Source organism: Drosophila eugracilis, unplaced genomic scaffold (assembly GCF_018153835.1).
Source record: "Drosophila eugracilis isolate 14026-0451.02 unplaced genomic scaffold, ASM1815383v1 contig_2154, whole genome shotgun sequence".
Classification (NCBI taxonomy): domain Eukaryota; kingdom Metazoa; phylum Arthropoda; class Insecta; order Diptera; family Drosophilidae; genus Drosophila; species Drosophila eugracilis.
Genome location: NW_024573038.1, coordinates 7,737,272 through 7,763,059, shown reverse-complemented (window position 1 = coordinate 7,763,059; position 25,788 = coordinate 7,737,272). Strand labels below are relative to the sequence as shown.

At 39.3% G+C, this 25,788-nt stretch overlaps 6 protein-coding genes across 12 annotated transcripts; 3 read left to right on the top strand and 3 right to left on the bottom strand.

The window, feature by feature from the left end:
* The first annotated feature begins 83 nt into the window (after positions 1-83).
* Positions 84-2,326, top strand: LOC108114297 (serine/threonine-protein kinase RIO1). The gene is made up of 3 exons (XM_017225200.2): positions 84-279; positions 337-1,656; positions 1,719-2,326. The coding sequence occupies exons 1-3, from the start codon at positions 220-222 to the stop codon at positions 2,091-2,093; spliced, it is 1,755 nt and encodes a 584-aa protein (XP_017080689.1). The 5' UTR covers positions 84-219; the 3' UTR covers positions 2,094-2,326.
* A 219-nt stretch (positions 2,327-2,545) lies between these two features.
* On the top strand, positions 2,546-5,565 carry LOC108113922 (aminopeptidase Q). The gene is made up of 4 exons (XM_017224629.1): positions 2,546-3,174; positions 3,240-4,605; positions 4,662-5,230; positions 5,291-5,565. Exons 1-4 carry the CDS (start codon positions 2,588-2,590, stop codon positions 5,547-5,549), a joined length of 2,781 nt encoding a protein of 926 aa, XP_017080118.1. The 5' UTR covers positions 2,546-2,587; the 3' UTR covers positions 5,550-5,565.
* A 27-nt stretch (positions 5,566-5,592) lies between these two features.
* On the bottom strand, positions 5,593-17,849 carry LOC108114296 (ATP-binding cassette sub-family G member 1). 2 transcript variants are annotated; one of them, XM_017225198.1, is made up of 7 exons: positions 17,630-17,849; positions 13,868-14,408; positions 8,461-8,590; positions 7,362-7,900; positions 6,778-7,302; positions 6,463-6,719; positions 5,593-6,382 (listed from the first exon to the last, which is right to left on the bottom strand). In XM_017225198.1, the coding sequence occupies exons 2-7, from the start codon at positions 13,956-13,958 to the stop codon at positions 6,041-6,043; spliced, it is 1,884 nt and encodes a 627-aa protein (XP_017080687.1). In that variant the 5' UTR covers positions 13,959-14,408; positions 17,630-17,849; the 3' UTR covers positions 5,593-6,040. The 2 variants fall into 2 exon arrangements, with proteins under 2 accessions (XP_017080687.1, XP_017080688.1); XM_017225199.2 differs by lacking the exons at positions 13,868-14,408; positions 17,630-17,849 and adding an exon at positions 10,562-10,578.
* A 144-nt stretch (positions 17,850-17,993) lies between these two features.
* Positions 17,994-21,686, bottom strand: LOC108114447 (acyl-protein thioesterase 1). Of its 5 annotated transcripts, none has more exons than XM_041818234.1 (6): positions 21,556-21,686; positions 21,179-21,343; positions 21,084-21,115; positions 19,679-20,222; positions 19,567-19,621; positions 17,994-18,687 (listed from the first exon to the last, which is right to left on the bottom strand). In XM_041818234.1, the coding sequence occupies exons 2-5, from the start codon at positions 21,224-21,226 to the stop codon at positions 19,571-19,573; spliced, it is 675 nt and encodes a 224-aa protein (XP_041674168.1). In that variant the 5' UTR covers positions 21,227-21,343; positions 21,556-21,686; the 3' UTR covers positions 17,994-18,687; positions 19,567-19,570. The 5 variants fall into 5 exon arrangements, with proteins under 5 accessions (XP_041674168.1, XP_017080935.1, XP_041674169.1 ...); XM_017225446.2 differs by having other exon boundaries at positions 19,567-19,584; XM_041818235.1 differs by lacking the exon at positions 17,994-18,687 and adding an exon at positions 18,805-18,916.
* Positions 21,687-21,785: 99 nt separating this feature from the next.
* LOC108114444 (PCI domain-containing protein 2 homolog) lies at positions 21,786-23,165 on the bottom strand. The gene has a single exon (XM_041818232.1). The coding sequence runs from the start codon at positions 23,116-23,118 to the stop codon at positions 21,931-21,933; it is 1,188 nt and encodes a 395-aa protein (XP_041674166.1). The 5' UTR covers positions 23,119-23,165; the 3' UTR covers positions 21,786-21,930.
* Positions 23,166-23,521: 356 nt separating this feature from the next.
* LOC108114445 (aldo-keto reductase family 1 member B1) lies at positions 23,522-25,484 on the top strand. Of its 2 annotated transcripts, XM_017225441.2 has the most exons (6): positions 23,522-23,655; positions 23,715-23,816; positions 23,969-24,111; positions 24,172-24,700; positions 24,756-24,925; positions 24,991-25,484. In XM_017225441.2, exons 1-6 carry the CDS (start codon positions 23,530-23,532, stop codon positions 25,037-25,039), a joined length of 1,119 nt encoding a protein of 372 aa, XP_017080930.1. In that variant the 5' UTR covers positions 23,522-23,529; the 3' UTR covers positions 25,040-25,484. The 2 variants fall into 2 exon arrangements, with proteins under 2 accessions (XP_017080930.1, XP_017080931.1); XM_017225442.2 differs by having other exon boundaries at positions 23,523-23,816.
* Positions 25,485-25,788: the final 304 nt, after the last annotated feature.

Sequence of the window (25,788 nt, the reverse complement as noted above, 5' to 3'; positions counted from 1 at the left end):
TTAGAGAAATTCAACTAAATATCTCGTATACGTATCCCTAGAAAATACCAAAACAATGTCAGCGCATCTCAGTGAATGGCAATTTCAACACGTGCGGTTTCTTGGACATATTTGTGAAATTTTTGAACTTGCGGTGGACCGAAATTTCGCCAGCTTAGAAAGCTTTTGCAATATAAAAAGAACAAACTTTTATAATTATTACTTACTGCAGGCTCTGCAATGAACGACGAACAGCATAAGTACAGCGACGCCGAGGAAGACGAAGAAGACCTGCGAAATGTAAGAAAATAATTATCAATTTGCAACAATGTATTCTTAAATCAACTTTTGTCGCAGTCCGAATGGGTAAACGATTTCAAGACCCTCACAGTGAAGGACGAGATATTTAAGGACATAAAGCTAACGCCTAAGGATGCCAGCGATGACCTGGCGCAAGTTATAGAAGCCTCGAACGATGAGGAGGAAGCGGAAGACGATGAGGCAGAGGATTATGATGAGGATGACTACGACGACGTGGGCGATGACTACGATACGTATGAGGAGGCTTACACTGGCTTCAACAAGGTCCATGTCCAGCCACAGCTGACAAACGCCGGCGGAGGTGCTTCTGGCGGAGGATCTGGAGGAGGATCTGGTGGCACACAACGTTTAAGCAGCTACCAGCCCAATGAAAAGCTGCTCCGGCGTTACTCCGCCCGCATAAACGTAGAGAAGTATGATCCCACCACCAATATGAGTGCTCAAGCGGCCAACCGACTGGTGAACTTCGATCGACGCGAGCGGACGCAGGTGCGTGACAAACACGACCGTGCCACCGCGGAGCAGGTGATGGATCCACGCACTCGGATGATACTTTTCAAACTGCTGAATCGTGGTCTGATACAGGAGATCAACGGATGCATTTCGACCGGCAAAGAAGCAAACGTTTACCATGCTGTTTCGAAAAATGGCGAAGAGGAGTTTGCTATAAAGATCTATAAGACGTCCATTCTAGTCTTTAAGGATCGCGACAAGTATGTGTCTGGTGAGTTCCGTTTCCGTCACGGGTACTGCAAGCACAACCCACGAAAAATGGTGCGCACTTGGGCTGAGAAAGAGATGCGAAACTACTTGAGGATGCGCAACGCCGGTGTTCCAGTGCCGGAGCCGATCCTGCTACGCTCACATGTCCTGGTCATGCGCTTCTGTGGTCGTGACGGCTGGCCCGCCCCAAAGCTAAAGGATGTTGAGATAAGCACCTCGAAGGCACGCGAGTTGTACAGGGATTGCGTGGTCATAATGTGGCGCATATACAATCAATGCCGTCTCGTACACGCTGATCTTTCTGAATTCAACATTCTGCTGCAGGATGGGCAGCTGGTTATTATCGACGTGAGCCAGTCAGTGGAACACGATCATCCCCATTCCTTCGACTTCCTTCGCAAAGACTGCACTAACATCTCAGAGTTTTTCCGCAAACGGGCGGTAGCGACGATGACTGTGAAGGAACTGTTTGATTTTATTACTGACCAGACTATCACTGCCGAAAACATGGAGGAGTGCCTGGAGCGCATTTCGGAGCGGATCAAGGATCGTGACTTTGACGCTATATCGGCTCAGGAGAAGATCGACGAGGCCGTGTGGCAGAACACCTACATTCCCAAACGGTTAGACGAGGTAAGTTTTCCTAGTGAGTTCCTAATCGAAAGCCACATTACTATTACAAAATTCTTTTATAGGTTCGTCACTTTGAGCGGGATGTGGCTAAGGCCAAGCAGGGTGTGCAACAAAATCTGATCTACGGTAAGATTACCGGACTAACTTCGGATTTGGATGTGCAACAGCAGCCAGACGTTCTGGAATCTAAAACGGGTAAAGATGAGGAAGGTGGTGACGCCCAGACAAGCGGCAGCGAAGACGAGGGATCGCAGGATAACGACAACGAAGATGATGGTAGCCGCTTTAAGAATTCCGCAAGACCACGCGAGGAGTCTCCGGATAGTAAGAAGGCGCGCAAGAAGGCCGTAAAAGATGCGAAAGCAGAACAGCGAAAAGTTAAAGTCAAAAAGCATGTGAAAAAACGCAAGGAGAAAATGGGCAGCATGAAGAAATAGTACTAAATCTATTTAGTTTAGCAGTGATTTTAAGTTATTATTATTTCATTAACATTGTGTTATTTACGTGCATCGTAAAAAATGCAATGGTTCAAGCAAGATTGCTAACATGATTTGAATAATTACAATATTGAGTAATTGAGTTAGAATAATTTCTCTATTGTAAATACTGTACCAATTGGCTGTGGAATTGACACAGCAATAATAATATTATTAAACCAACATGTAAAATACGCGGTTGTTAACTTGTTCATCAGTATTGCACTTCGTTTAATAGTAATAACTGCTTTGGAAGTTCCGCCTAATTAGCTTTACTATTTGCTTTTATGAATGGGGATCTAACGTCAACGACCAGTTTACTTACATATTTCAGTCTCTCTTAAGAAGAGAGAGAAGCACCCGTGAAGGGGTATGAAATTGTAAATTAGTTTAGGCCACTTAAGGATTAAAAATGATACGGATTGATTTAATAGACTCTGGTACTTGCAAACGCAATGTTGCTGCGAATAGTCGTCTTATATTGGAGCTTGTCATCTAAAACGTTCGCAGATTCCTCGGTGAAGCCACTGCGTTACAATCTGACAATCCTCACGCACTTGAATGGCGGAGGTGCTCAGAACCAATATGAGGGGATCGTTTCTATTGATATAGAAGCAATAAAATACACTCGCAACATATATTTAAACTCCAAAGACTTAAACATGTTTAAGGAAAAAACATGGTTACTGCGATGGGCCAGCGGAAGAAGAATCAGTGCAGTTGAGCTTAGGAAAAACGCCAAAAAGCCCGACGAGATTATTTTAATCATGGAGCACCCCCTTAAACTTGGCGAGAAATACACTCTTCACATATTTTTCATGGGCGGACTAAATCGTCCGCAGCGTTACGGCTACTTTTCCGGTTATTACGATAAAACACCACGAGTGTTTTTCTCTGTGACACACTTGGAGCCGGACTATGCCCACACCGCGTTTCCCTGCTTTAATAACCCAAGCCAGCGGGCCACTTTCAACATAACTATGGTGCATCACAAGAAATTCGTTGCTCTCAGCAATATGCCAGCCATAATGACAACTCCACAGTAAGAAAATCGGATGAGAACAAAACATTGGGGTACATAATAACAACTTTTGCATAAACTTTCAGTGAGGATATTACGGATTATGTGTGGACAACATTCATGGGTTCACCGCCGATGTCTACCAACCAGATAATGTGGACTTTACATCAGCTTGAGAAAATTTCCAGTAGTCTTACGGCTTCAGGAGAGAATGTCACCGTCTGGGCGCGGTCTCACTTAAAGCAGAAGTTGGAGAAGGTGGCTGAAATGACTCCCAATCTGCTTAGCAACTTTGAGACCCTGTTTGCCCATCCAATGCCTAAAGATCCCGATTGGGGTGGCAAATACGATTATGTAGTGCTGCCGGGGTATTCGGAAGTGTATAGCGGCAAGGGTCTAATAGTGATCGACGAGGATGAGATAGATCCGATCAAATCATCATTTGATAATATGCAGGAAATGCTGGCGGAGCTGTTAGCGCGGCAGTGGAACGGAGTACTAGCAAGCACATCCGACAAGGATGGAACATATGTGCGCGATGGCATTAACAACTATCTGGCATATCAGGCGGAAGGCATGCAAGTCAACGGCTCCCATAACATGACCCATTTTTTAAATACGCGTCAGGATGTTTTGTATTATGATTCCCTAGCCGACACGAAGTCCATTGTAACTGATGTGAGGGATCCTGGACACCAAAGGTTGCGCAAGCACAAGATATGCCTACTCACCCACATGGTTAAAGTGGCTTTTGGCGAAAAGGTATTTTATGAAGGACTTAAGGAATTCTTTCAACGGTATGCCAAATCCTCCACTACGACCGAGCAGCTGTTGGAGGAGTTGCAACGAGTGGCCCGCCGATATCATCAATTGCCCATCGGTGTCGTTCTGACCACTGTAATGGAGTCATGGCTTAAGCAACCAGGATACCCGTTACTTACCGTCCTGCGCAATGACGAGGATAACAAGGTGACAATCACCCAGAGCCGCTATTATCAGAGCAAACTGAGCGTCAGTTCCAAAAACTGCTGGTGGGTGCCAGTCATCTATATCGGCAAGAACTATACACTCTCCCAGTTGGAGTGGCTTGGCTGTAGCAAGAATAAGGCCGATGAAATGCATCTGAAATATGTCATTGAACCGAAAGATTGGCTACTGTTGAACGTCGATGCTGCAGTGCCTCTTCGAGTCCTCTACGATCTTTATAACTGGCGGCTAATCAGTGGGGCACTGAACGAAAATTTTTCACAAATCCCCGAGCTCAGTCGTGCTCAGTTGGTCGATGATGCCCTTAATTTAGCCTGGTCCGGCCAATTGCCGTATAATGCGAGCCTTAACTTAGTCTCGTACCTTTCAGAGGAAACCAGTGTTGTTGTATGGCAAACAGCACTTATCAGTTTGGAGAAGCTGCAGAGTATCATGAGAATGAGTACGGGCTATCGTATTTTTAAGGTGAAATACATAATATTTACCCAGTTGACAATATTTGATGAATCTTAACATTACAGATTTTCATGCATACACTAATTGAACCAAGTTTTAAAGCTACTTTCACAACGTCTTCATCATCGAAAGCCAGGACAGACAGTGAAACATCGACAAACACTGAATCCCCGGAAAACGAAAAAAGTCCAAGGAATAATATCATAATGGAAGTACCATTGAAAACGATCATGTACCGGCTAGCATGCCAGTACGAAATCAAAGAATGTTTGACAGACGCACAACAGCTATTTCAGTCGGCGATGGACCAAAAATCCATATCCTCCATACCCGAGGGACTACGTGAAACCGTACTCTGCATGGGCATCCGCAAGGGCTTGGAGGACCATTGGGTAATTGTACGGGACATGTTGTTCGAAGCAACGGATGAAAACGAGAAGCGTGTCCTTTTGAATTCTCTTAGCTGCACCACAGAGTATTGGGCGATGCAGAAGTTGCTCAGATGGACCCTCGACGAGGATAAGATTCCAAAATCAATGAAAGTTGGTCTCATGGCCGCCGTAATGCGCACTGACCTGGGTTTCTATGTGGGTAATCAGTTTTTGATCGATAACATGGAGAAAATTCTGCGTCGGTGAGTATGGTAAGGATTACTGTCAAGACAACTCAGTATTTGTGTTAACTTACTTTCCAGCTACGCCAACAATGACCTCAAGTTGTTTCTGAAACCGTTTATCAATGCGGTAACTACAGAAAATGATCTTACAGCTCTACAAAATCTTCTGAAAAATAAGTTACCGTCCTCAATGACAACTAGCATAGCGTCCATGCTAGAGCCTGCCACGGACAAGACGAATTGGCGGAAGTATCACTACTATGATCTTCTTAAAGGCATTCGAGGTATCACTATGGAAGATGACCCAAATAAGAATTCTTTATGGGATTCGGCTTAAGGAGAGTCTTCTAGACATAACACATTTCAAAATATGCAACAGATAATGTTTAATATCCAAGACAGTTTTTATTCTTGTAAAATTCTAATAAAAATCACTTTAACCACGAAAATTATATAAAATTAACCTCCTATTTCCAAAAAATGTCGGTAGTGTCAGGTTAATTTCTTATTATCATATACAACTTTTCATAAAATATATTAACTTAATTTCGATCTTCAGGTAACTTTTTTTTTTCTCAAAATAGACCACATTCAAAAGACTGCATCAGCGATCAATATGTTTGCAAATTTTTTTGGCTTTGCCTTATGTAAATCGAATCCTAATTTAACACTATCTTATGGTTATGTTAACGTTTGTCCTTTTAGTGGAATGGTGCATATGTGCATATGTACAGGGAGTATCTATCTGTCTGTTTAAAATCGAACATCACAGCATTGACATTGGCTATAACTAGGGAGTAAGATTCATCTGGAGTATTGGTATGAAAATCAGGCATAGCATCGCTTTCGCAGACTAATGTACATAATCACTCGGAAGAATAGCATCAGCATAGCCAGTATTCCGAACTGGTGAAACATTGAAACTTTCTCCACATCTAAAAACTTGAGAAGTACCCGAGGATCACTGAAGTGGCAATATATTTCATCGCAATCAAGTTCCTCTCGTTGGAAACCAAATACGGCTAGAACTAACGAAACTACGCCAACGCGAATATAGCTGAACTTCATCAGCAGTTGCATTCCGGCCGGGATCCGCGGTGCAAAGTCAAATCCGTAGACCGCCAAGCCCATCAAAGGTGCTATTATCATTGGACCCACCACACTGCCGTTCTGCAATGTGAAGAGAATAGGTAGGTTTTAGCCGAAAAGTATACTTCAAAAGGGGGTAAAATTTATAAGGTAATACTAACCGTTATGCTAAAGGTAGCTCCAATGGCCAGGCCCATGCCCTCAGCAACTAAGGAGATCATCAAACCCACAGCTACAAAAATACCAAATCGCCAGAACTGTTGAGGCAATCCGGACATCCAGTATGTGACCGCCATGAAGGTAATGTTAAGTAGCACCTGAAGTGGCAGACGCGACACCGTCAACGCCATATAGTACGGTGTTAAAGTATACCAACGGTTGAAGGTCTCCTTCTTGACCACCTTTACCTCAGCAGGATCTTTAGGACAAATCAAGATTTATAAGGATGCTTAGAGACAGAAACTGAATATACTTACAGCTCAGAATGGGCACCATCACCTGGGTGTATACAATCATAAGGACAGCACCAATGCAGAATTTCAGATGATCAAACATCCGACCACCTTGGTTACCCAACTGGAAGAATATCAGGCCAAAGAACAAACCGCACAACAAATGGTGGAACAACTGAATGGTCAGGGCCAAACGTGCCCGTGTTATCCGCAACAGCATAACCCGCATAAGAACCATAAACTGCCGAACTGCAGATATATCCCTCCGATCCGTATGGAGACGCTTTGAGAAGGCTCTCACTTGTTCCAACAGAGCACTGGTGCCTCCTATTAAAGATCCATCCGTTGAGGCCGCACTGCCGGCAAAAAACGACGGCAAGAATGGACGCTTCTGCTGTTCCACAAACATGGTGGTTATTGCCTGCTGTGATGCCAGCGACGCACCCAATTGATCGGACTGACTGGCCACATAGATTAGTTTGCCATTCTCAGTGAGCTCACTGAGAGCTGGGACCAGATGTCCATCCTCGGCATCGACCAGCTCGATAACTGCAATAGAATTTCAGAACTAATAATCCATTAGGATTTTAACACATTTATAGACTTACTGTAATCGGAGGGACTGTAATGTCTTGGACAGTCGAGCTGAGCAAGTCGCAAAAAGGGAATGGTGGCTCTGGGACTGCCTTGGTAGACACATTGGCCTTTTGCCAGAACGTAGATGCTATCAAAGTAATTATAGATCGTCGCCGAAGGTTGATGGATGGTACATACGATGGTGCGACCCTCGTAGGCCATCGCCTGCAGCAATCGGATGCACTGGGCCGCTGTTACTTCATCCAGCCCACTGGTTGGCTCATCCAAGAAGAAGATATTTGGATTGTCCACCAACTCCAGGGCTATGGACAAGCGCTTTCGCTCACCACCGCTCAGCTTTTCTGCAGTGACATTACGCCGATGATTCAAGTGGAGATTCTCTAGGATGTCTGTCATGATTTCTGCCTTTTTGTGACGATGTTTTAACTTAAGATCACAGGCGAGATTCATTAGCTCCTCGACGGTTAGCAGAGTCTGGTGGTGGTCGTCCTGAGTGATATAGCAGGCATTGTCCCTCTTAATCTTTATGCTTCCAGTGACTCCATTCCGCCTGAAAATGATCAAAATACGTTGTATTATGAATTTCCCTTGTGATTCTAATTACTATTTAATTCTATAAATAATTAACACCATCTCTACTTAACCTTTCCTAAACAATTACCTCCACAGTACAGCTTCATGACTGTGCAGATTCTTAAACTCTATTTAAGACCGAAATTTTCCACTAAATTTCGAGGAAGCATCAGTTTTCAGCAAACTTCTAACATTTATTTTGAAGGCGAAGGTTGTTTCGGTCCAGACTGGCATCATATTACTGGAGACATTAGTTTGCTTGCCACTAGACCCCAAACCCTACAGAACCCCGTTGTCATTTCGCATTTGAGTCACAATCAAGTCAGCAAGATCATGGCTATAATCACCGGTCTGCTTAGCATAGAACCGGTTCAGTTTTGGCTTAGCAAATGATATATGTGTGGGACAGTCGATCTTGGGAAGTCGCAGGAAGGGAATGGTGGATCTTTTTTACACTTGAACCCGAATGACGTTCAGTTCAGAACATAACGTCAAATGCAGTCGTATCTGGTATCTGGTTTGGCTTAATGTTCTCACCTGAAACCCGAAATCGCATTAAGCAAACTGCTTTTACCGGCTCCCGAGGGTCCCATGATGGCCGAGAGCTGCCCGTTCCGGAAACTCCCGCTGACTCCGTTCAGAATTCGACGTTCTCCGGTCACGCGCCCTAAAAATAAGTTATATTATATATTTAAAAGGATAATGTTTTAAATCGTTTTATTTTTAAATACTATTATTTAAATTTAAATTGTTTACTAAGGCAAAAATATGCTAAACACCTTCAAAAATTATCAACATTCTGAATGAATCACAGAAAAACAAAAACATCTGTGTTTAATGTATTCTGTCTATTACGTAGAAACGCTCAAATTTCAGGTTTATCTGGACGTATTTGATTATCAAATAAAATAATAGAGTTGCGGAATGAATTAAATTAAATAAATCAAGTTCCCTTTCTTATTGATCTTAAATTATCAACTGGAAAGTTTTCCTAGCTAAGAATAACAGAGATCTTTAAATATAGCTTGAGAACCCAGAAAATTATTAATATATTTTCCCATGTCATGGGTTGGAAACGGAAAGATACCGTGGATAACAAATGATGGACTTGAAATGATTACATGACTGGCAAAAGTGGAACCTGCTTCCGCCCTCTGTCTGGTTGCCGAATTCCATGGCTGCTTTACCTGTGAACCCTCAATTATATCCACACGTGCATAAATTATTCCAATTAAAATTCCACTTAGGTGTGGAAAAATTCATAACAACAGGAACAATTTGAAAGGCAAAGATCGTTGGTCGAAAAATACACATTTTTCCCAGTTTCTCAGCCATTATTCACTATCGCAGTACGAACCTGACCTGCATTTTTCACGAGCCAGTCTCAATGCACCAATGCGTTAATATAGGCCAATGCCACCGCCGTTCTTATCAGCACTGCAGCTGTACTCTATTATTTAATATTACCGAAGGTTGCAATCGAATAGCTCAAGCAAAAATTGATTCTTTAGCTTGCCATTTCCTTGGGTAGATGGTACAACGTGGCGGATTGTTGATGACAAAGATTGATAAGTTCTTGACATCAGGGTGTCAAGCTGATGAAATATTTAAATTGTACAATATATTACAGTAAGTTTTTGCCATGGTAAACAGCCGGAAGTTAAACGGAGACATTATGTATAATCTTATCAAAAAATGCAATAAATTTAAATTCTTATGTCAATTTCTGATTTAAAGTACATTGATTTTTATTAATCAGATTATAAGCGTCTAGTCACTCAGTGATTGATTTAGACTTTGGTAAATAATTAAAATAGCATCTCAGGTATAGGTCATGAATTTGTATAAGACTAGAAAGAAGTTGATAATAAGTTATTTACATATTTTGCTCGTTGCAAGTAATTTCTAACAATAATAACCTTGTACTAAAAAGGATACTTTTCCTCGTTATTTCGATTATCAAAACTAGAACTCTTAGTTTTCCTGACTACTGAAACCATATATGTAATTGAGAAACATGATATTTACATATTTGACCCAGTTTTGATAGTGCTGGCTGTCAATTAACATTCATTGCACAACCGAATCGCGGTTCGCGAACCAATTTAAGAAGGTCACTGACAAGTTGGAGTCTGTCGCAAATCCTATTATCAGAAAGTGTTGTTTACCAAGTGACCGGTCTCCATATCAATTAGCTTCATATCAATTAAACGCTGCCGTTTGGGCACGCCCCTACATCTTTTTGGCCAACACGTTCTGAGCACGCGCAGCGGTCAAAACCAAAAATAAAAAATACATATAAAAACCGAAAAAAATATTGCCAGCAAATCCATGGAATAATCAACAGTACGTTGGCTTGGCTGATTTATCGGACAGCTCCCCCTCCTCAAACAGCGGGAAACCGCTGCTCCCACGATGCTACGTGAGTCACATAATGAGGCGTGACAATTCGTTGGGAAAATTATCTTTCGGACGATAATATGAAAAACCGATTAGTGGTTGTTCAACGCACAGAATCTATATCATTGTAATGAGTTCAGCTAACAGATCGACATTATTTAGGATTGGTTTTTAGAAAACATAACTACGCATTTAATATAATAAAATATAACTAGTCATAGCAAATAATAAACCCTACCTTCTTTATGGGGAACACCTTTTTTCCAGTATCAGTAAACAATTTTCCCAAATTCGTAATCTACATTTCAGATTTCCCTTTCAGTTCAGGTCATAAATGAAACTGCGCCTCGAACAAGCACATTCCGTTAACTAGCAGAACGAATCTCTGAATTTTAGCCAGATCGTTTGACGAGTGTGGAGGAGTGAAGTGCACTGCTCCCTGGGACCAGTTAGCTAATTGATGCAATTGAATCGCCTGCACTTAATTAAAGCAATTTCATTAGCATGTCTATTGTGCTTGGCCTGATAAATACTACTTTTAATGCAACACTCACTCCCTTTAATGTGATCTTTGATCGTTTCTAACAACTGGCCCAGCAAACCCTTCTGAAACATTAAAGTTATATAATAATGCCTGGGAATACCTGCCAGTACTTATTCAACTACAAAAAGGGCCGCCCTTGGAATAATTGATTCTATACGAATAATGTGGAAAGGTTGTTTTTAACCGCATTTTTTAGTTAGGTGAAAACTAATTATTTTTAATTGGTTTTACCGCCCTGCAATTAGTATCAGTACCGTAATTAATAGTTTGGTAAATCTAAATACATAAGTAAGCCAATAAAATTTGCAAAGCTACGAAACGAATAATCCATATTTTAAGATCCAGCGGTGATAACCATTTCTAATTTAAATCCAGAAGTAGAGTTGCATTCAGTTTAATTGACAACCCAATAGAAAAACCCACTGGATAGACCCGGACATTGACTCGCTGACTAATCCAAAATAGTGCCCTGGGGACTTGAAATGGAAAAGCGCGCACTATATATCGCGAAATAGAAAACTACAAAATAAAAAAAAGAAAAACAAAAACGTGTCCGAGCTCTATGACTTTTTGGAGGGGAAAAATTATTCAATCAATGTTGGGCAATTTTCGCTTTTCCCTGTGCGCCAAGCCAACATAATAATGCTGTTGTGGCTGCAATTGTTGCTGCTTCTAGTGCCGATCATGATGTGACGATGATGATGATGACGATGATGATGGGGCTAATGATGAGGTTGTTGATGTTTTTGTCGCTGCCTTTGGTCGGCCAACAACTACTGTAGTTTCCATTGATGCGGGACACATCGAGGAAGTCGCAATGTATCTACGATGTGTGAATATACATATGTATATATAATACATATGTATGTGCGGAGATAAATATGTACTCAAAATATTAAGCCCACATACTGATTTCTGGGTACATGTTTGTTCGTACAGTGCGTTCCAGTGCAATGATTCTCGTTAAAGTACAATATTTGCTTGACCTACTGGAGAAAATAACATTAATAATTTAGATCTCATTACCTCTTCTAGTGGTTCTTAAGTTTAAAATTAATACAAAAAAATACTTAATTTTAATTTCAGAATTCTTGCACATTTATGCTTGACACTGTTTGCATGTTTATCGTTCATTATTATATTCCACATAGCGACGACATTTGGCGACATCTCGCTGTTGGCTGTTAGTTGCACGTTGCACATGGCGTATGAGCAATAATTAATCACCAGTCGTACTTGAGGTTGACTCTGCAATGAGGAAGCTCAACTTCAAGCCACTGGTATTAGCTAAAACTAAAATATTGGTGAGTAGATTCACAAGCATTTCCTCTTCTCTCAAAATCATGCCAAAAACACTCACTCACTTACATGAAAATGAAATGGAAATGCCCCTTAGCCATCGCACTTGTTACAGACTGAATTTGTAATCGCAATTGAAATTGCACGACTACATTTCCAAGGGCATATCGAAACTTTCTAGATTTTTGATTATATTAGTGTCTTTTTTTGATATGTTACTGGAAAATAGCACTCCAACATCCGGTATTGAGTGAATAATTGAAAACACTTTCCTGTCCCTATGGGCGGCTGGCTATATTATATGGAAGCAAGTGTTAGCTCGAGTACCTTAAGATTTATGTATATAATATGCCAGCTGAGTTTCTTGATTAGTTTTTATAGTAATTATATTATCCACATTTTTTCTTAATATAACTTAAATATATTATTACTAGGCCAGCCATAAAAAGGGGTTTTTATTAAAGACAACTTATTAAAAATCAGCATGTCTGTCTGATTGCTTAAGCGTTTATTATTTATTAATACCTACGCCTGTTTAACATAAACGCCTTTGAAATCTGACCAAGGTATATCTTGTTGATATTACCTAAGAGGATAACATTAACATTACTATTTAACATTACTACATAAAACTAATTCTCTCCCTCCTTGTACAAAGTATTCAATTTGAAAAGAGATCCCATTCCGGTAGCCGACAGTTTTAATTCCATTCATTCGGTTCAATCAACCAGAATGAACTTGACGGTCTGCCAAATGCATAATATTATCCAATCCATTTCATTCTGTGTCAATGGCATGCATGGCCAGAGAATCGGCACTTAAGTTTGAACTTTCGCCCAAAACGAGGAGGCATGGGCTGACCATAAACGTGTCCCAGAACGTAAAGTTTACGTCGTAAAGCATTTAAGCCAAGTGTGTCGAATGTAATTTCGAATAAAAAACCCTAAGCACAAAATGTAACAAGTTGTGCAATTGACATTAGAAATGAAGGCAAGGAAAAAGGGCAAAGGTCCAAGCTATATGGCCCCTACAATTATGGAGCACTTACCACTTGGCCAGACAACTACTTGACCATTACCTCCGCCGCCAAAGAAACATTGCACAGAGCACATAAAAACAAAGGCAACTGAGATGTTACTCGATGGCAAATAAAAATGTCTGCAACTGAAAAACACATTTCATACAAATATTTGGCATTTTGCAGACATTGGGTAATGGAGTCATATGAAGGACTAGTGTCGGTTATCACCTATTAACACTTTTATGTTATGCCTAAATATGAATTAACCTAATAAACTAAATAAGCTATAACTGCAGTCATTAACTGACATGGCAAGTGTGTCTAAAAGTTAAAGGTATAACGATTGGATAAGGTCTCGTGGAATTTCTTTTATAACAAAAATTGTCATGAATTTGCTATATTATTTACTCCTATTAAACTAAATCATTAATTCTTATTTATAAATATTCAAAAAGATTAGGTAACTAATGTTAAACCCGTTTCAGATCTCAGCAGCAAAGTTAATTGACAGATATGCTGTTTAGCTTAATTTAAACCTACTTAGTATGCAGTACTTAAAGGGAGAGTAGGTATTAACGCTTTGAATAATTCATACAAATTACATTCTTTTTGATTAAAACAAGTAATTGGCTTACTAAGTACATAGTAATTAGATATAGATTTAAGATTATATAACTTACAGAAGTTCTTTCGCTCCTTGACGGTGTAGAAAACATCTTGGAATTCCACGTCTTTGGACTGTTTGGCCAGTAGATTTTGCGACTGATCCATGGCGAACTTTTGATTTGTTTATCGTTATTTAATGCCGCTTTCAAAAACTCATATATTAATGAACGACGCGGGTGGCGCAGCAAAAGACGCGGGGGAAGGTTAGGGGCAAGTGTGGCTCCCCGGATTTTTGCAATGACGGATTCAGATACTCGTTCGCATCTAGATACGTGCGCCGGTTGCCGAATGTGTCATTACCTACCGCACCAAAGTCGGAATCGGAATGGGAATGGGTGCTGGATCTCTTTGCCGCCGCTTGCTTATTTATTTATATTTTTTTTACACTCTTCTTTTTGCTGCTGCTTTTATGCCAGCGTTGCGATTATTATTGTTGTGTTTTCTTTCTTTTTTTATGATTCTGGATTTTGATACTTTTTCCTCTTTATGCACGCATGGTCGTGTGATTGCAGATTTATTACCCGTTTTGTTTTGATCGCACTGGCGTCTTACGCGCTGCAAATAAAAATTAATCATTATAGATTTTGACATGTACATACATGCATATGTTTTACGAGTTTGTGTGTGGGAGAAGAAGCGTGTCAAACTTAAAAGAAACAAAAGTTTATATGACTTATCAGCATAGTGGCCTTGAATTTCAGCCCTGATAAACGTATCTTTGAGGTTTTTTATATTTGAACAATTGTTCTTTTTAATTAGTCACCATCTAACTTTGGGCTACAAAATATCCGAGGGTCATGGAGGTGTGTAGTCAAATAAGTAAAAATCATTCTCCAAGATCGATTAATAACGCAATATCACTTTCAGTTTATGTTTCTCACTATAAACATGAACTTGAATATGAAAATGATATGCTAATTGCAATGATCTTGTTGAAGTTCAAGTTGTTTGATTACCGACTCAGTCAATGACCCATAGGCCAATACTTACAGATAAACTAGTTGCTTAGTTAGTATACATATATAGACAGACATTTATTAATCTAAGTTAATCTGCTATTACAATAAGGTTGATTAACCTGACAAATCATTTTTAACACAAATTAATGTTAAATTGCGTTCACTAAACTGTTAATAAAATTACACATATTCTTTCGTTAATCATTCTGATAATGACCTTGACTTCTAGCCCTTACTGCGAATAGCCAACTTCACTATTTACCTACATATGTATGGTATATGCCATTCTCTCTGCAGAACCGGATTAATACCAGGTACAATTTTGCTTATATATGTCAAGGTATATAAAACTCAGAACCCACAATGATCCTAGGAAAAAACCCAAATGGGACATCAGAGTTCTCCAGAAAGCTTTACTGTCTCTCTTTATTAGCAGGGATGCATATCGTAAAAGAAGCATAAAGTGGAAAGAAGCAACTGATGATAGGCAGGCATACGACCAAGTAGTACCCATTGTCTATTGTTTAATTTTTTTCCCATAAATTATATTGAACTTATCTAATTTTTTTTAATTTTTTAAGAAAAGCAACGAGGGAATATAGGACAACACCTAGCTAGTAGCTACCTTTCTCTGCAGATAGTGCATTTCCCAGGGTATTCAATAATAAACCACTAACAAAGTCTTGATCGACGACCCCACTGGCAAAAGTGACAGGCGGATCACGAACGTTCCGCTTTCTGGGTGGAGCTGTGTTCATATCGCAGATTTATCACGTTTTCACAGTTGCAATTCGCTCCGCCCGCCAGCGATTAAATTAAACAATTACAGCTTACAGAAAATAATATTTAATTCTATTGACAGGCTCTCACAGTGGAAGCATCTTTGTCAGCGATTAATAAATGCACTTCATAACATCTGTCGGGGGATTAAATTATCTTATTTAAATGTAAATTAGCATGTATTTACTATTTATTAAAAGCATTCCAAGTAGCTTAGCAATGTGCTCCTGTTTGACAGGTAAACAGACTTTGAAAACAACCGAAAATTGGTCACCAAATTGGAATTGTTTTTGTCTTATTTACTTTTTTAATGCTTTTGGCGTCGTCCAGATATTCGGAATAAACTGGCGCCGTCTGGGTAAATGCAAGCCACAAAACCCGTTCTGGTTTCTAAAGAAGAAGCCTTTCGAGATCAGAACCTGGAATTCTGCAGGGTAGAATGCATCCCGAGAAACCACTAATTCGCAAACAAGGAAATAAACAAGGTGTTGATGAAAGATTGGCTAATTGAAAGCTTAAATATGCATGCCAATCTACAAACTCAGCAACTTATGCTAATTTCTTGTCTGCTGTCAGATTTATTTTCTATTCTATGTGGTGTATTCTGTGACGTCAGGTGGCAACAGAAGCACATCGATTTAGCTAGACTTTTAACCCCGAGACAGCTCATTTCGTATACAGAAGAGTTAGCTAATACATAGAGTTGAGGAAACCAAAAAAAAAAAAACAGCAATTAGATTCAAGCGAATCACTTAAATATAATTCGTCAATTCCTGACAGATAACTAATCATTAAAATGAGTCGAAATTTTTGAAAAAACCAGTCAGAAGTCAACCACAGAAAGCCCCGAATTTAATTTATATTCTTGGTAAGAATATACAAAAAATAAATAATTGATGTTACTTTGTATTTTTATATTGTTTTACTTGTATACAGAGTACTGAGTTGAATGCCTAAATAACCTTTTTAATTGATGTAAACCAAGTCATTCGGCCCATTAAGGGTGATACATTATAATTCAGTCTTCAATAATTCAATAATTATTGGCTTGTAACCACATCACGTAGAAGCGCAATCCATGCAATTCAGCGATCGACAAAGAAAAGCATGTACTTTGAGCCGTGTGGTTAATCACTTGTTTTTCTTAATTACTCATTGGAGTCATAGGTCAGTAAAGTCGAAATATAGATAGGAGTTTTCTTGAGAACCAAAGATATGAAATTTAAATTGCGGAAACGTATATTCAGTTAATTGGCCTGAGTGAGCACATGAATAATTATAATATAGAACAATTTAACCAACTTAACAAAAGCTAACTGCTTTTTCTTGATTTGCATGTCACGGATGTTATTTTTTAGTAGTATTATAATGACGATCGTTTTAAACTGAAGCTTTGGCAGCGTAGATCATCAATTAGGCCTGGGACACGTTTTTATTTGACATTTAAAATGGACATGAGTTTCTCACAACAGTTTAGTTAATATATTAAAATTATACGTCATTTATTGGACCATAAAGAGCTTTATTTAAATACGTTCTATTCCAGTTTAAAAATATTTTGAATCAGTAGTTCGAGGCATTTGTAAAGCAATTTTTTTGTATAAAATAAATAAGAACAACGCATTTATTTTTAATATAACACATAAGAAAAAACAACAAATCATAATCAGCTTTTAGAGTTCAACCATTATTGCAATTCAAGTTCCCCACACATTTTAAGATAAGCTACTAATATAGGAAATTCTATTAAGTGATAATTCGCATGTTGCTACTCCACAGCACGTCAACATTTGCATTTGGTTGCACATTTAAATTCGTAGTGTTTTGTGCTGAATCGCCAACACTTCTTCGTGTGCCATTGTTGTTGCACATCTGACTGGTCAGGCACAATGCAACAAAAGGCTCTCTTTTGTGGACAAAGCCAAAACAAAACAAACGAAACCTGAATGAAATCGACTTGTTCGCAAAAATAACTTTTATTGGCATATGCACTGCAGTTAGATTAAATAGCATTGATTTTTCTTGTTTATTCCTTACATTTAATTTTGTTGTATACTACTTTTGAAAATTTCTCCGCGGAATGTTTACTGGATTCGACCGAGGATAAAGCGACGCGAACTAATGTTATCGAAGAGCTGGCGAAAACGCGTCTGCTCTCGGCGGCGGAATGAAAACAACTGACGCTTGGTCAGCGCTTGGAGTCGCAGTCCAACGGGTTCCCCAAATACAAATGGTTAGTCGCAGTACGGAGAGGGATTTCATGGATCAGTAATTTAGCATATTCGCAAGACTAAACAACACATACAAATTTAATCAAATTAAAAATAATAATAAATTGATTTAAGGTATACATAAAAAAATATTATGATATAACTCAGAACCCTTAAATAAAATTGATAAATTAATATTTTTAAATGTATATTTTTAAACATTTCTGTATTTACATTTAACAGCAAATTAAAGATTTAGCAAACATATCAGCATGGAATTTAAAAACAACCTTAAATAGTAATATGGGTCAAAGTTTGTAAAAATACATGTAAAGCAATTTAAATTCCCTTCCAGACCGCGCCTAATTTATCGATAAGAAAGCTACAAATAACAAGCTTTAAAGGTGGTGCAAGCTCAAAAAACAAAATATACCAAGGCTTAAAAATATACCGTACAGTAGAAGATAACATTAAATCCTTCGTAATGCAACACTGGATATTTTAGGAAATGTCAGTTACTTTTATAATCTTTAAAATGGAATTTACCTAATTGGGCTGAACTGACATGACGGCCCCTCTTCGGATTAATTTCGCCTTGCAGTTGAGAGCATCAAATAACTTTATTGGCCATTCGGTATGGCGAATCAGATTCTTGTCATTTCACCAGGTGATAGGACAGACAGCCTTTCATGGTAACCAAGTTCATCGTGTGTATGTACAAAATAATTACTAAAATACAATTCTCGTTCTGGCCCGAGACGTCTTGACTAGGGTGAGGAGCTTTGATTTGCGGAAGGAACCTTCACTACACTAGCATTGGATATGCTACTATGATATCTGGCAGCATTGCGCCTTTCTAGCCATGTTCTGGCTCTCCCAATGTGTCTGCAAATATATAGATGAAAGATGGTGAGTGATGCGGCAGGACTACGGGTTTAGCATGTGAAATATGTTTAAAAAAGGTGTCTGAGAAAGTATATAATTGAGTGCCCAGGGGAGCCATTTAATCTGAACAACCGGGTTGTTTATTGCCATTGGTTTAACAAGTGAAGGATGCAAATTATCAAACTGAGCCAGTGGGGCCGCGGCTTTACAGATGATTGTTTTTCTGTTGCTGTGCGAAATGAAATAAAATAAAAAACGAAGAATAAAATCAAAATGGAATCAACAAATATCATCTTTTATGTTAGCTACAATGAACAAATAAAAGTTTAGTAGAATTTGAAACCTTAAAATATCTGAAATTTGCCATAACGAGCAACACAAAGTTGATGGCACTCAGGTTTTGGGTGAAAAAGTGATCCAATTCAGATAGCTGCTTCCAGTTTCTTGTTTTTTTTTCTTGGATTATATAACTTTATTAATTTCAATTTAAATACGAACAAGTCCCAAATAAGTAAACCGAAATAATTAGCAGCGAACAAATATCAAAGTGAGTTCTAAATTCTCTGACACATCTGGTGCAGGCGAATTTCCCTTGCAAATTGCTTCATTTTGGCATTTCAATAGGTATAGCTACTGTGTGTATAATTGATTGCTTTTCGAATTGATATTCAGTGATAATTTCCGTAATTGGGCTACGAGAGAGCATACTCGTATTACTCTCATTGTGACTCTCTTACTGCGCTTTGATTTACATTAAATACGCTTTAATCATGTTCAGCTGCTCCGTATTTCGTGATCGTGATCGTTGGAATGCAACGGGCTGGGTCGGGGGCTTTCGTACGTTCTAAGAGTGCTAAGGTTCAGTGGAAATTAGTTTACCCATTTACTGATTATGTCCTGTAATCGAAAAGAGCAGAGTGAGCGTTATGAAGTTCTTTAGCGTTTTGATAGCCATGGGAATTCCAAGTGGCGGTCCGTGCGCCCCACTCACCTTGACGTCATCCATCTCGTCATCGGAAGACGAGTGCGATAGTCCATTGTACGTCTTGAACGTCACATTCTTCATGAACGACTTGAGCAGGCTGGCGCTCAGCTGGCCAAACTTGTAGGGCACCACAGGATCGTAGTCGCCGTGCGCCTGGAAGATCGGTACTTCCTCGCTGTTCACCTTGGCTCCGGGGAACTGCTTGTGTAGCGGCAGCCAGCAGGACAAGGCAACCACACCGGCCAGCGGTTGGTCGTACGTCAGGGCTGAGTACAGCGCCAATGCTCCTCCCTGCGAGAATCCACCCAGGACAATCCGATTGGCCGGAATTCCAGCACTAATCTCTTTCTGTATCATTCCGTGCACATTGTCGCGGGCCGACTGAATGCCCGGTTCGTCCTCAGGCCCGCCGATGTCCAGGGTCTTCAGATCAAACCACGAGGGCATCCGGAATCCAGCATTTAACGAAACAGGCTGTGTGGGTGCCGTAGGGCAAATGACCTTCATGAAAGGTGGCCGAATGGCGGCCAAGGCGCTACTCCATCCATGGCTATAAGAGGACATGTTCATTAATATAGGTAAAACCATATGAATGTTTAATTAAAGGTCATAGTAATAGCACTCACGACTCGTGCAAATGGGTAAGAATTTCAAATTATTTTTTGTCAGCCTAATCTTTTTAGTTCCTGTTTTGAAGAAATTTATTAGCCAGTCAATTAAATAGAACACCTTTTAAATCAATTTATTTCAAGAAATTCTATTCCAATTGTGTATATTTATATTTGTGTATATTTTTTATGTTTAGTTCCATCGTAAAGTGGTGGCATAAATAAATAAATGTTTTGGAAATATGTATGTAACAGCGGTCTTATCTCAAAAATGCATTGCTTGATAAAGCCACTTAGCTATATTAAATCAACCATATAAGAAAATGTGCCCTTTTTTATGTAGACTTTTAATCATTAGTAATGGAGGAACCATATGGCTTAAAGAACTCTCTTTGGACTTGTAATCTCTTTGCCAATCAGAAATGGCCTCGCTGAAAGCGATTTGAAAATTAACTTTAAGAATTCATTATTTCTCTAAGGACTTCTAATCTACTTTTGGAATCTTTAAGCATTGGAGTATTTAATTTATGTATTCTCTGAGGGATTTAAATTTATTATTTTACCCTACAGAACAATAAGAACAAACCACCAAGCCACGCAATAATTTATACTTCAAACTTTTAAAAATTCCAGACTTTTCTGGGGCCCAATAACCTTTTATTAGAAAAATATTATTTTCGAAAAAAATTAGAATTTAATGGGAGACATTCCTATATAATCCCTAATGTAAGGAAGACAGATATTGGAATTCTGATGGAGTAGTCTTTAGTGCTATTATTTTGAATGCAGGTCATCCCACTTACCCGGTATCACCCAGGCCATGCATAAAGATCAGCTGGAATGTAAAGATAAGTTAGAAACCACTCTTCCGCAATGGGGACTATGCCGGAATACTAACCGTGGCGGTTTGCTTGACCGTGGCCTCGACAATGACCGGCGCAGACATGCCTGCTTTTCGGTTTAGCCTCTTTTGGGGACGAACTATTCCAGGTACTCTGCGATTTGCCGACTTGGCGCTGCTTTCGTCGCTTTTTTTTTGTTTTTTTGCTGTGTCAGCGGATTTCTGCAATGCGATGGAAACAAAAACACTATCAAGTTTGCGTTTTAGTTATGTCACGTTGTAAACGCAAAGCAAAATTAGTAATATTGATTTTACGATAGCAAAAAATGACAACACATCGCCGGCTAAGTAAAAGTTTCAGCTTATAATTACATATATTTGTTTGGCACTTGTTAATTGTACAAACAGCGCGGGGTAGACTCTAAATCATTTACCAGGTAATGCCGAGAGTTTCGTGTTAATTTGTTTAATTTCGCTCAACTACGACTAGCTGCTTTTCTAAAAGTTCCGAGTAAAGTGTCTAGTGTTACCAGAAGGCCGAAAGACCTATCCCGAAATAATAGTGCGACCACATTTTAAATCTAACGTAACGATAACAAGCGACACGGTCAGACAAAGACAAGAAATATAAAATACATCGAAATTGAAAACACAAATATTATCATTTAAACCATTTGAGCTCTGTTCTATTTTACGACTTTTTACGATTATTTTATTGATACTTATATCCCATTAAAAGTTATTAAAAATGAAAACAATGGTTAAGTCGGAGTCTTTTACTCTTAAAAACTGACAATCGATTAAATGCACTATGTGGATATGGAGGGGAATGGATTTTGCTTGGAAACGACCAGCTTGTTGTGAGCATGTGAGATGTAGCCCTTGATCTTTCCCTCGTAAATAAGATTGGCCACGATGCAGTGCGTTTCGTCTAGAGTAACATCGCTCAAGCCCACGAACTGCAGCGCCGAAAGGAAGTCAGACATGTCCAACTGGTGTGTTTCACGGATGACGGAAACCTTCTTAAATAGATTTCGGTATACGAGGAACTTGAGCTTCTCGACGAGCAAATAGATTCCACTTCTGATCAGCACCATCTCCTGATCCCTAACAATTTCATCGAAACGTTTCACGTTGCCCGCTTTGAGAGCCAAAGCAAGATCGTGGAATAGCAGGAGATCGTAGCGTTGCAGGAGAGATTTGCTTGGCAGATAACCCAGTAGCATTTTCACCGGTACTAAATATATGAGAATCAGCCGCTTATTGCTGGCGAAACGGTCCGGGCAGTTGCTGAAGGCATACGACAGATCCTGTACAGCTGCCTGGTAATTGGAGTCGAACATTGCCCTCCTGCCCACGAAATACTTGTAGGTTATCTGCTCGGGCAGCGGAAAGGAGTCCTTGAAAATGCAATTATCAATGGCACGGATGAGGGGCTTGCACAGATGAAGTTTGTTGATTCGAAAGTAGATCTTGAATAGCTGGTTCACCAGGTTCATCATGCCCAGTCGCTTAGTGTCTTCCTCGGAGGCGCGTCCATCGGCGGCGCAAACACGGAAACAGGCCATCATACAATCTGCGGCCTTCTCCAGCACGTGACCGGGTGTAAATCCTCGACAATGTTTCTCGCAGGCCTGTGCCAAGTACCTCAGATCTAGGCACACGCGGTACATCAATGGAAGGCACCAATTTTCATCCTTTAGTTGCTGCAAGAGCCTTACGACAGCGCCACAAGCTGCAGCCTGTTGAGTATAGGCCTCCATATAGCCAGGAGGCTCTTGTGCGAGATGATACAGCACCTTCAGGTGAGCGGACACCACTTCATCTAGTGGCGCCTTCAGGAAACGATTAACCAGCTTCTCCGGCTGAGCAATGTATAGGTTGTGGTTCTGGACGTGCACATCTCGTAGTGAAAGGTGCGTTCCCAAGGTTTCGCCATCACAATCCTGAGCGGCGTGCAAAACGCCGGATAAATAGTTATTTACTGTGCCAAACATTGTTTTTGTATACGGCAGGCGGTAATATTAGAGATAACAACTTGGAGATGGTACTATCGATAAATTCGATGGCTCGGTAACAATAATTATCAATACTATTTAGGTTTTAAAGATTATATTAAGCAAGCTGGTATATATCAATTAATATTTTATTACCAACCCTAACCATTTTATTTAATCTTAAATAGGTTTATACTAGTAATAATTTACTAATGTTTTCCTAAACTGCATAACTATATTTTTTTACCGCCAAATTGGCGCAAATTTTAAATTTGCTTATAATTTAAATTAAAATAGGAAACGACGTTAAATTAACATTATGCGAATGACTAAATTGATTTTAAATATATTTCAAATTTTCTATTTAATTTAGATAAATTTTTTTGAAAATTTCCCTTTGGCGAATCGATTATGTTTCGCGAAGGTCTCTTGCTTGCCCAAAAGTTTCTAAATTTAAACAATTTACGTACATATATATATGTCACTAGATTCGTTGTTTGTAGACAGTTTAACAGGCCTTTTAGTTTAGTTCATTTGGTAAATTACAAATTAAAGCTTTTGAAAAACAAGCGAGTATCATAAACTTATTTCACAAGGAGCCAAAGGACATTGGCGGTCAGCAAATCAGAATGTCGACGCCGAATTTTCTTTTGAGTAACGGTAAAAATATGCCTATGATTGGTCTTGGAACTTGGCGGGTGAGTGGTCGTAAATTTATTGTTATTAAATAATCGACTAGTAGAGTAATGCAGTTGCAATGTTCATTTCACGGTCAATGTCAAAGCTCTTGAAAGTTATCCAAAAGCTTTTGTTGCACATTACCTTTTCACGTGTTTTTTCTCCGTTTCAGAGCCCCCCGGAAGTCGTCACTCAGGCGGTGAAGGATGCCATCGATATAGGCTATCGTCATTTTGATTGCGCCCATATATATGGAAATGAAGCCCAAGTGGGCGCTGCTCTTCGAGAGAAAATTAATGAGGGCCTAGTGACACGGTAAGTAGTCAATTCATGCAACATATATCGAAATGAAATCGAAAAGTATAAATTTTGAAGGGATAATCTCTTCATCACGAGCAAACTCTGGAACACCTACCACAAGCCGGAGTTGGTAAGATCCGCCTGTGAGACAAGTATGAGAAACCTGGGAGTGGACTATCTGGATCTATACCTGATGCACTGGCCCATGGCCTATAAATCGGGCGATAATCTGTATCCCACTTGTCCGGATACAAATAAAGCCGTATCCGAAGATATTGACTACTTGGATACATGGCGGGCGATGGAGAATCTGGTGGATGAGGGACTATGCCATGCCATTGGTGTATCCAACTTTAATGAACAACAGATTACAAGGCTTTTGAGCTTTGCCAAGTTAAAGCCCGTGGTTTTACAGATTGAATGCCACCCGTACTTGAGTCAGAAGTCGTTGATTACTCTCTGCTATGACAATGCCATTGCTGTAACCGCTTACAGCTGCTTAGGATCAGGGCACACGCCATATGAAAAGCCCGGTGCATATCCACTGCTGCAGCACCCGACCATCTTGGCTATAGCTGAGAAATACGAAAGGACACCGGCACAGGTACAATTCTTTTTTATACCAACCAATTAAATTCTTATTTTTCCCCAAAATCCAGGTGCTCCTCCGATATCAGACACAGTCGGGTATCATTGTTATCCCGAGATCCGTGAGCAAGCAGCACATGATGGACAACTTTAAACGAATCTGGGATTTCGAACTGGCCGCCGACGATGCTAAGAGTATTCATGATTTGGATTGTAATGGTCGCTTTATGACCATGAAGGCGTAAGTTTTATTTGGAAGCAGAAATTCGTAATTTTTCATATAATATTTGTTTTGTCCATTTCTAGGGCCTATGGCCACCCCCATCATCCCTTTGAGCCGGTACATTCGAAATAGATGGCTATTAAAGGATGTTAAGTGTTTTTTTTTTACCAAAGATCACGGTTGCCTTTTCTGTTGATGGGTGTTCTTTTACTGCTGTAATCATCACCATTAAATAAGCAATCACCATAACTGGAATATGTAGTATATATACTTATAGAATCTCTGATTTAGTGATAATATAATAAAAATGTTTTGCTGTAAATTTCTGTCTAAGAATAACGTTTACTATCATGGCCGTTTCATGTAATATTAAAGACAATAGGAATAACAGAAATACGATTTTATATTAAAACATGAGCTAGAAACCATTGTCATGTTAAATTTATCAGAAATGTGGCTTTTTATTTTTATATACACTTTTATCATGCTATTTTTTGTTTAGAAACAAATTAAAATAGTAGCCACTGATCTGTCAAATCGTTTCAAATAATACAAATTCACTTTGCAATCACCAAAACATGAATGTTTTATTGAAAATTCAAATGGTTCGATCCACATTTGGATTTACATTAAGGAATTATGGAAAAGTCGAGCGATTTATGTGGTAATGTGTTCTATCAAAAGCGGAAATTATCCTTTAACCTAATATATATTTTCCTACCATTAGGTGTCAAAGGGAAATTGCTGGACTTCCCAAAGTGGTTTTCTCGAACGGAAATGAGATGCCCATAATTGGACTTGGAACCTGGGGTGTAGGTAGAATACTTAGTAACTGCACTAATCATAATTTATAACATTTGCATTTATACTTTTTGTTACAT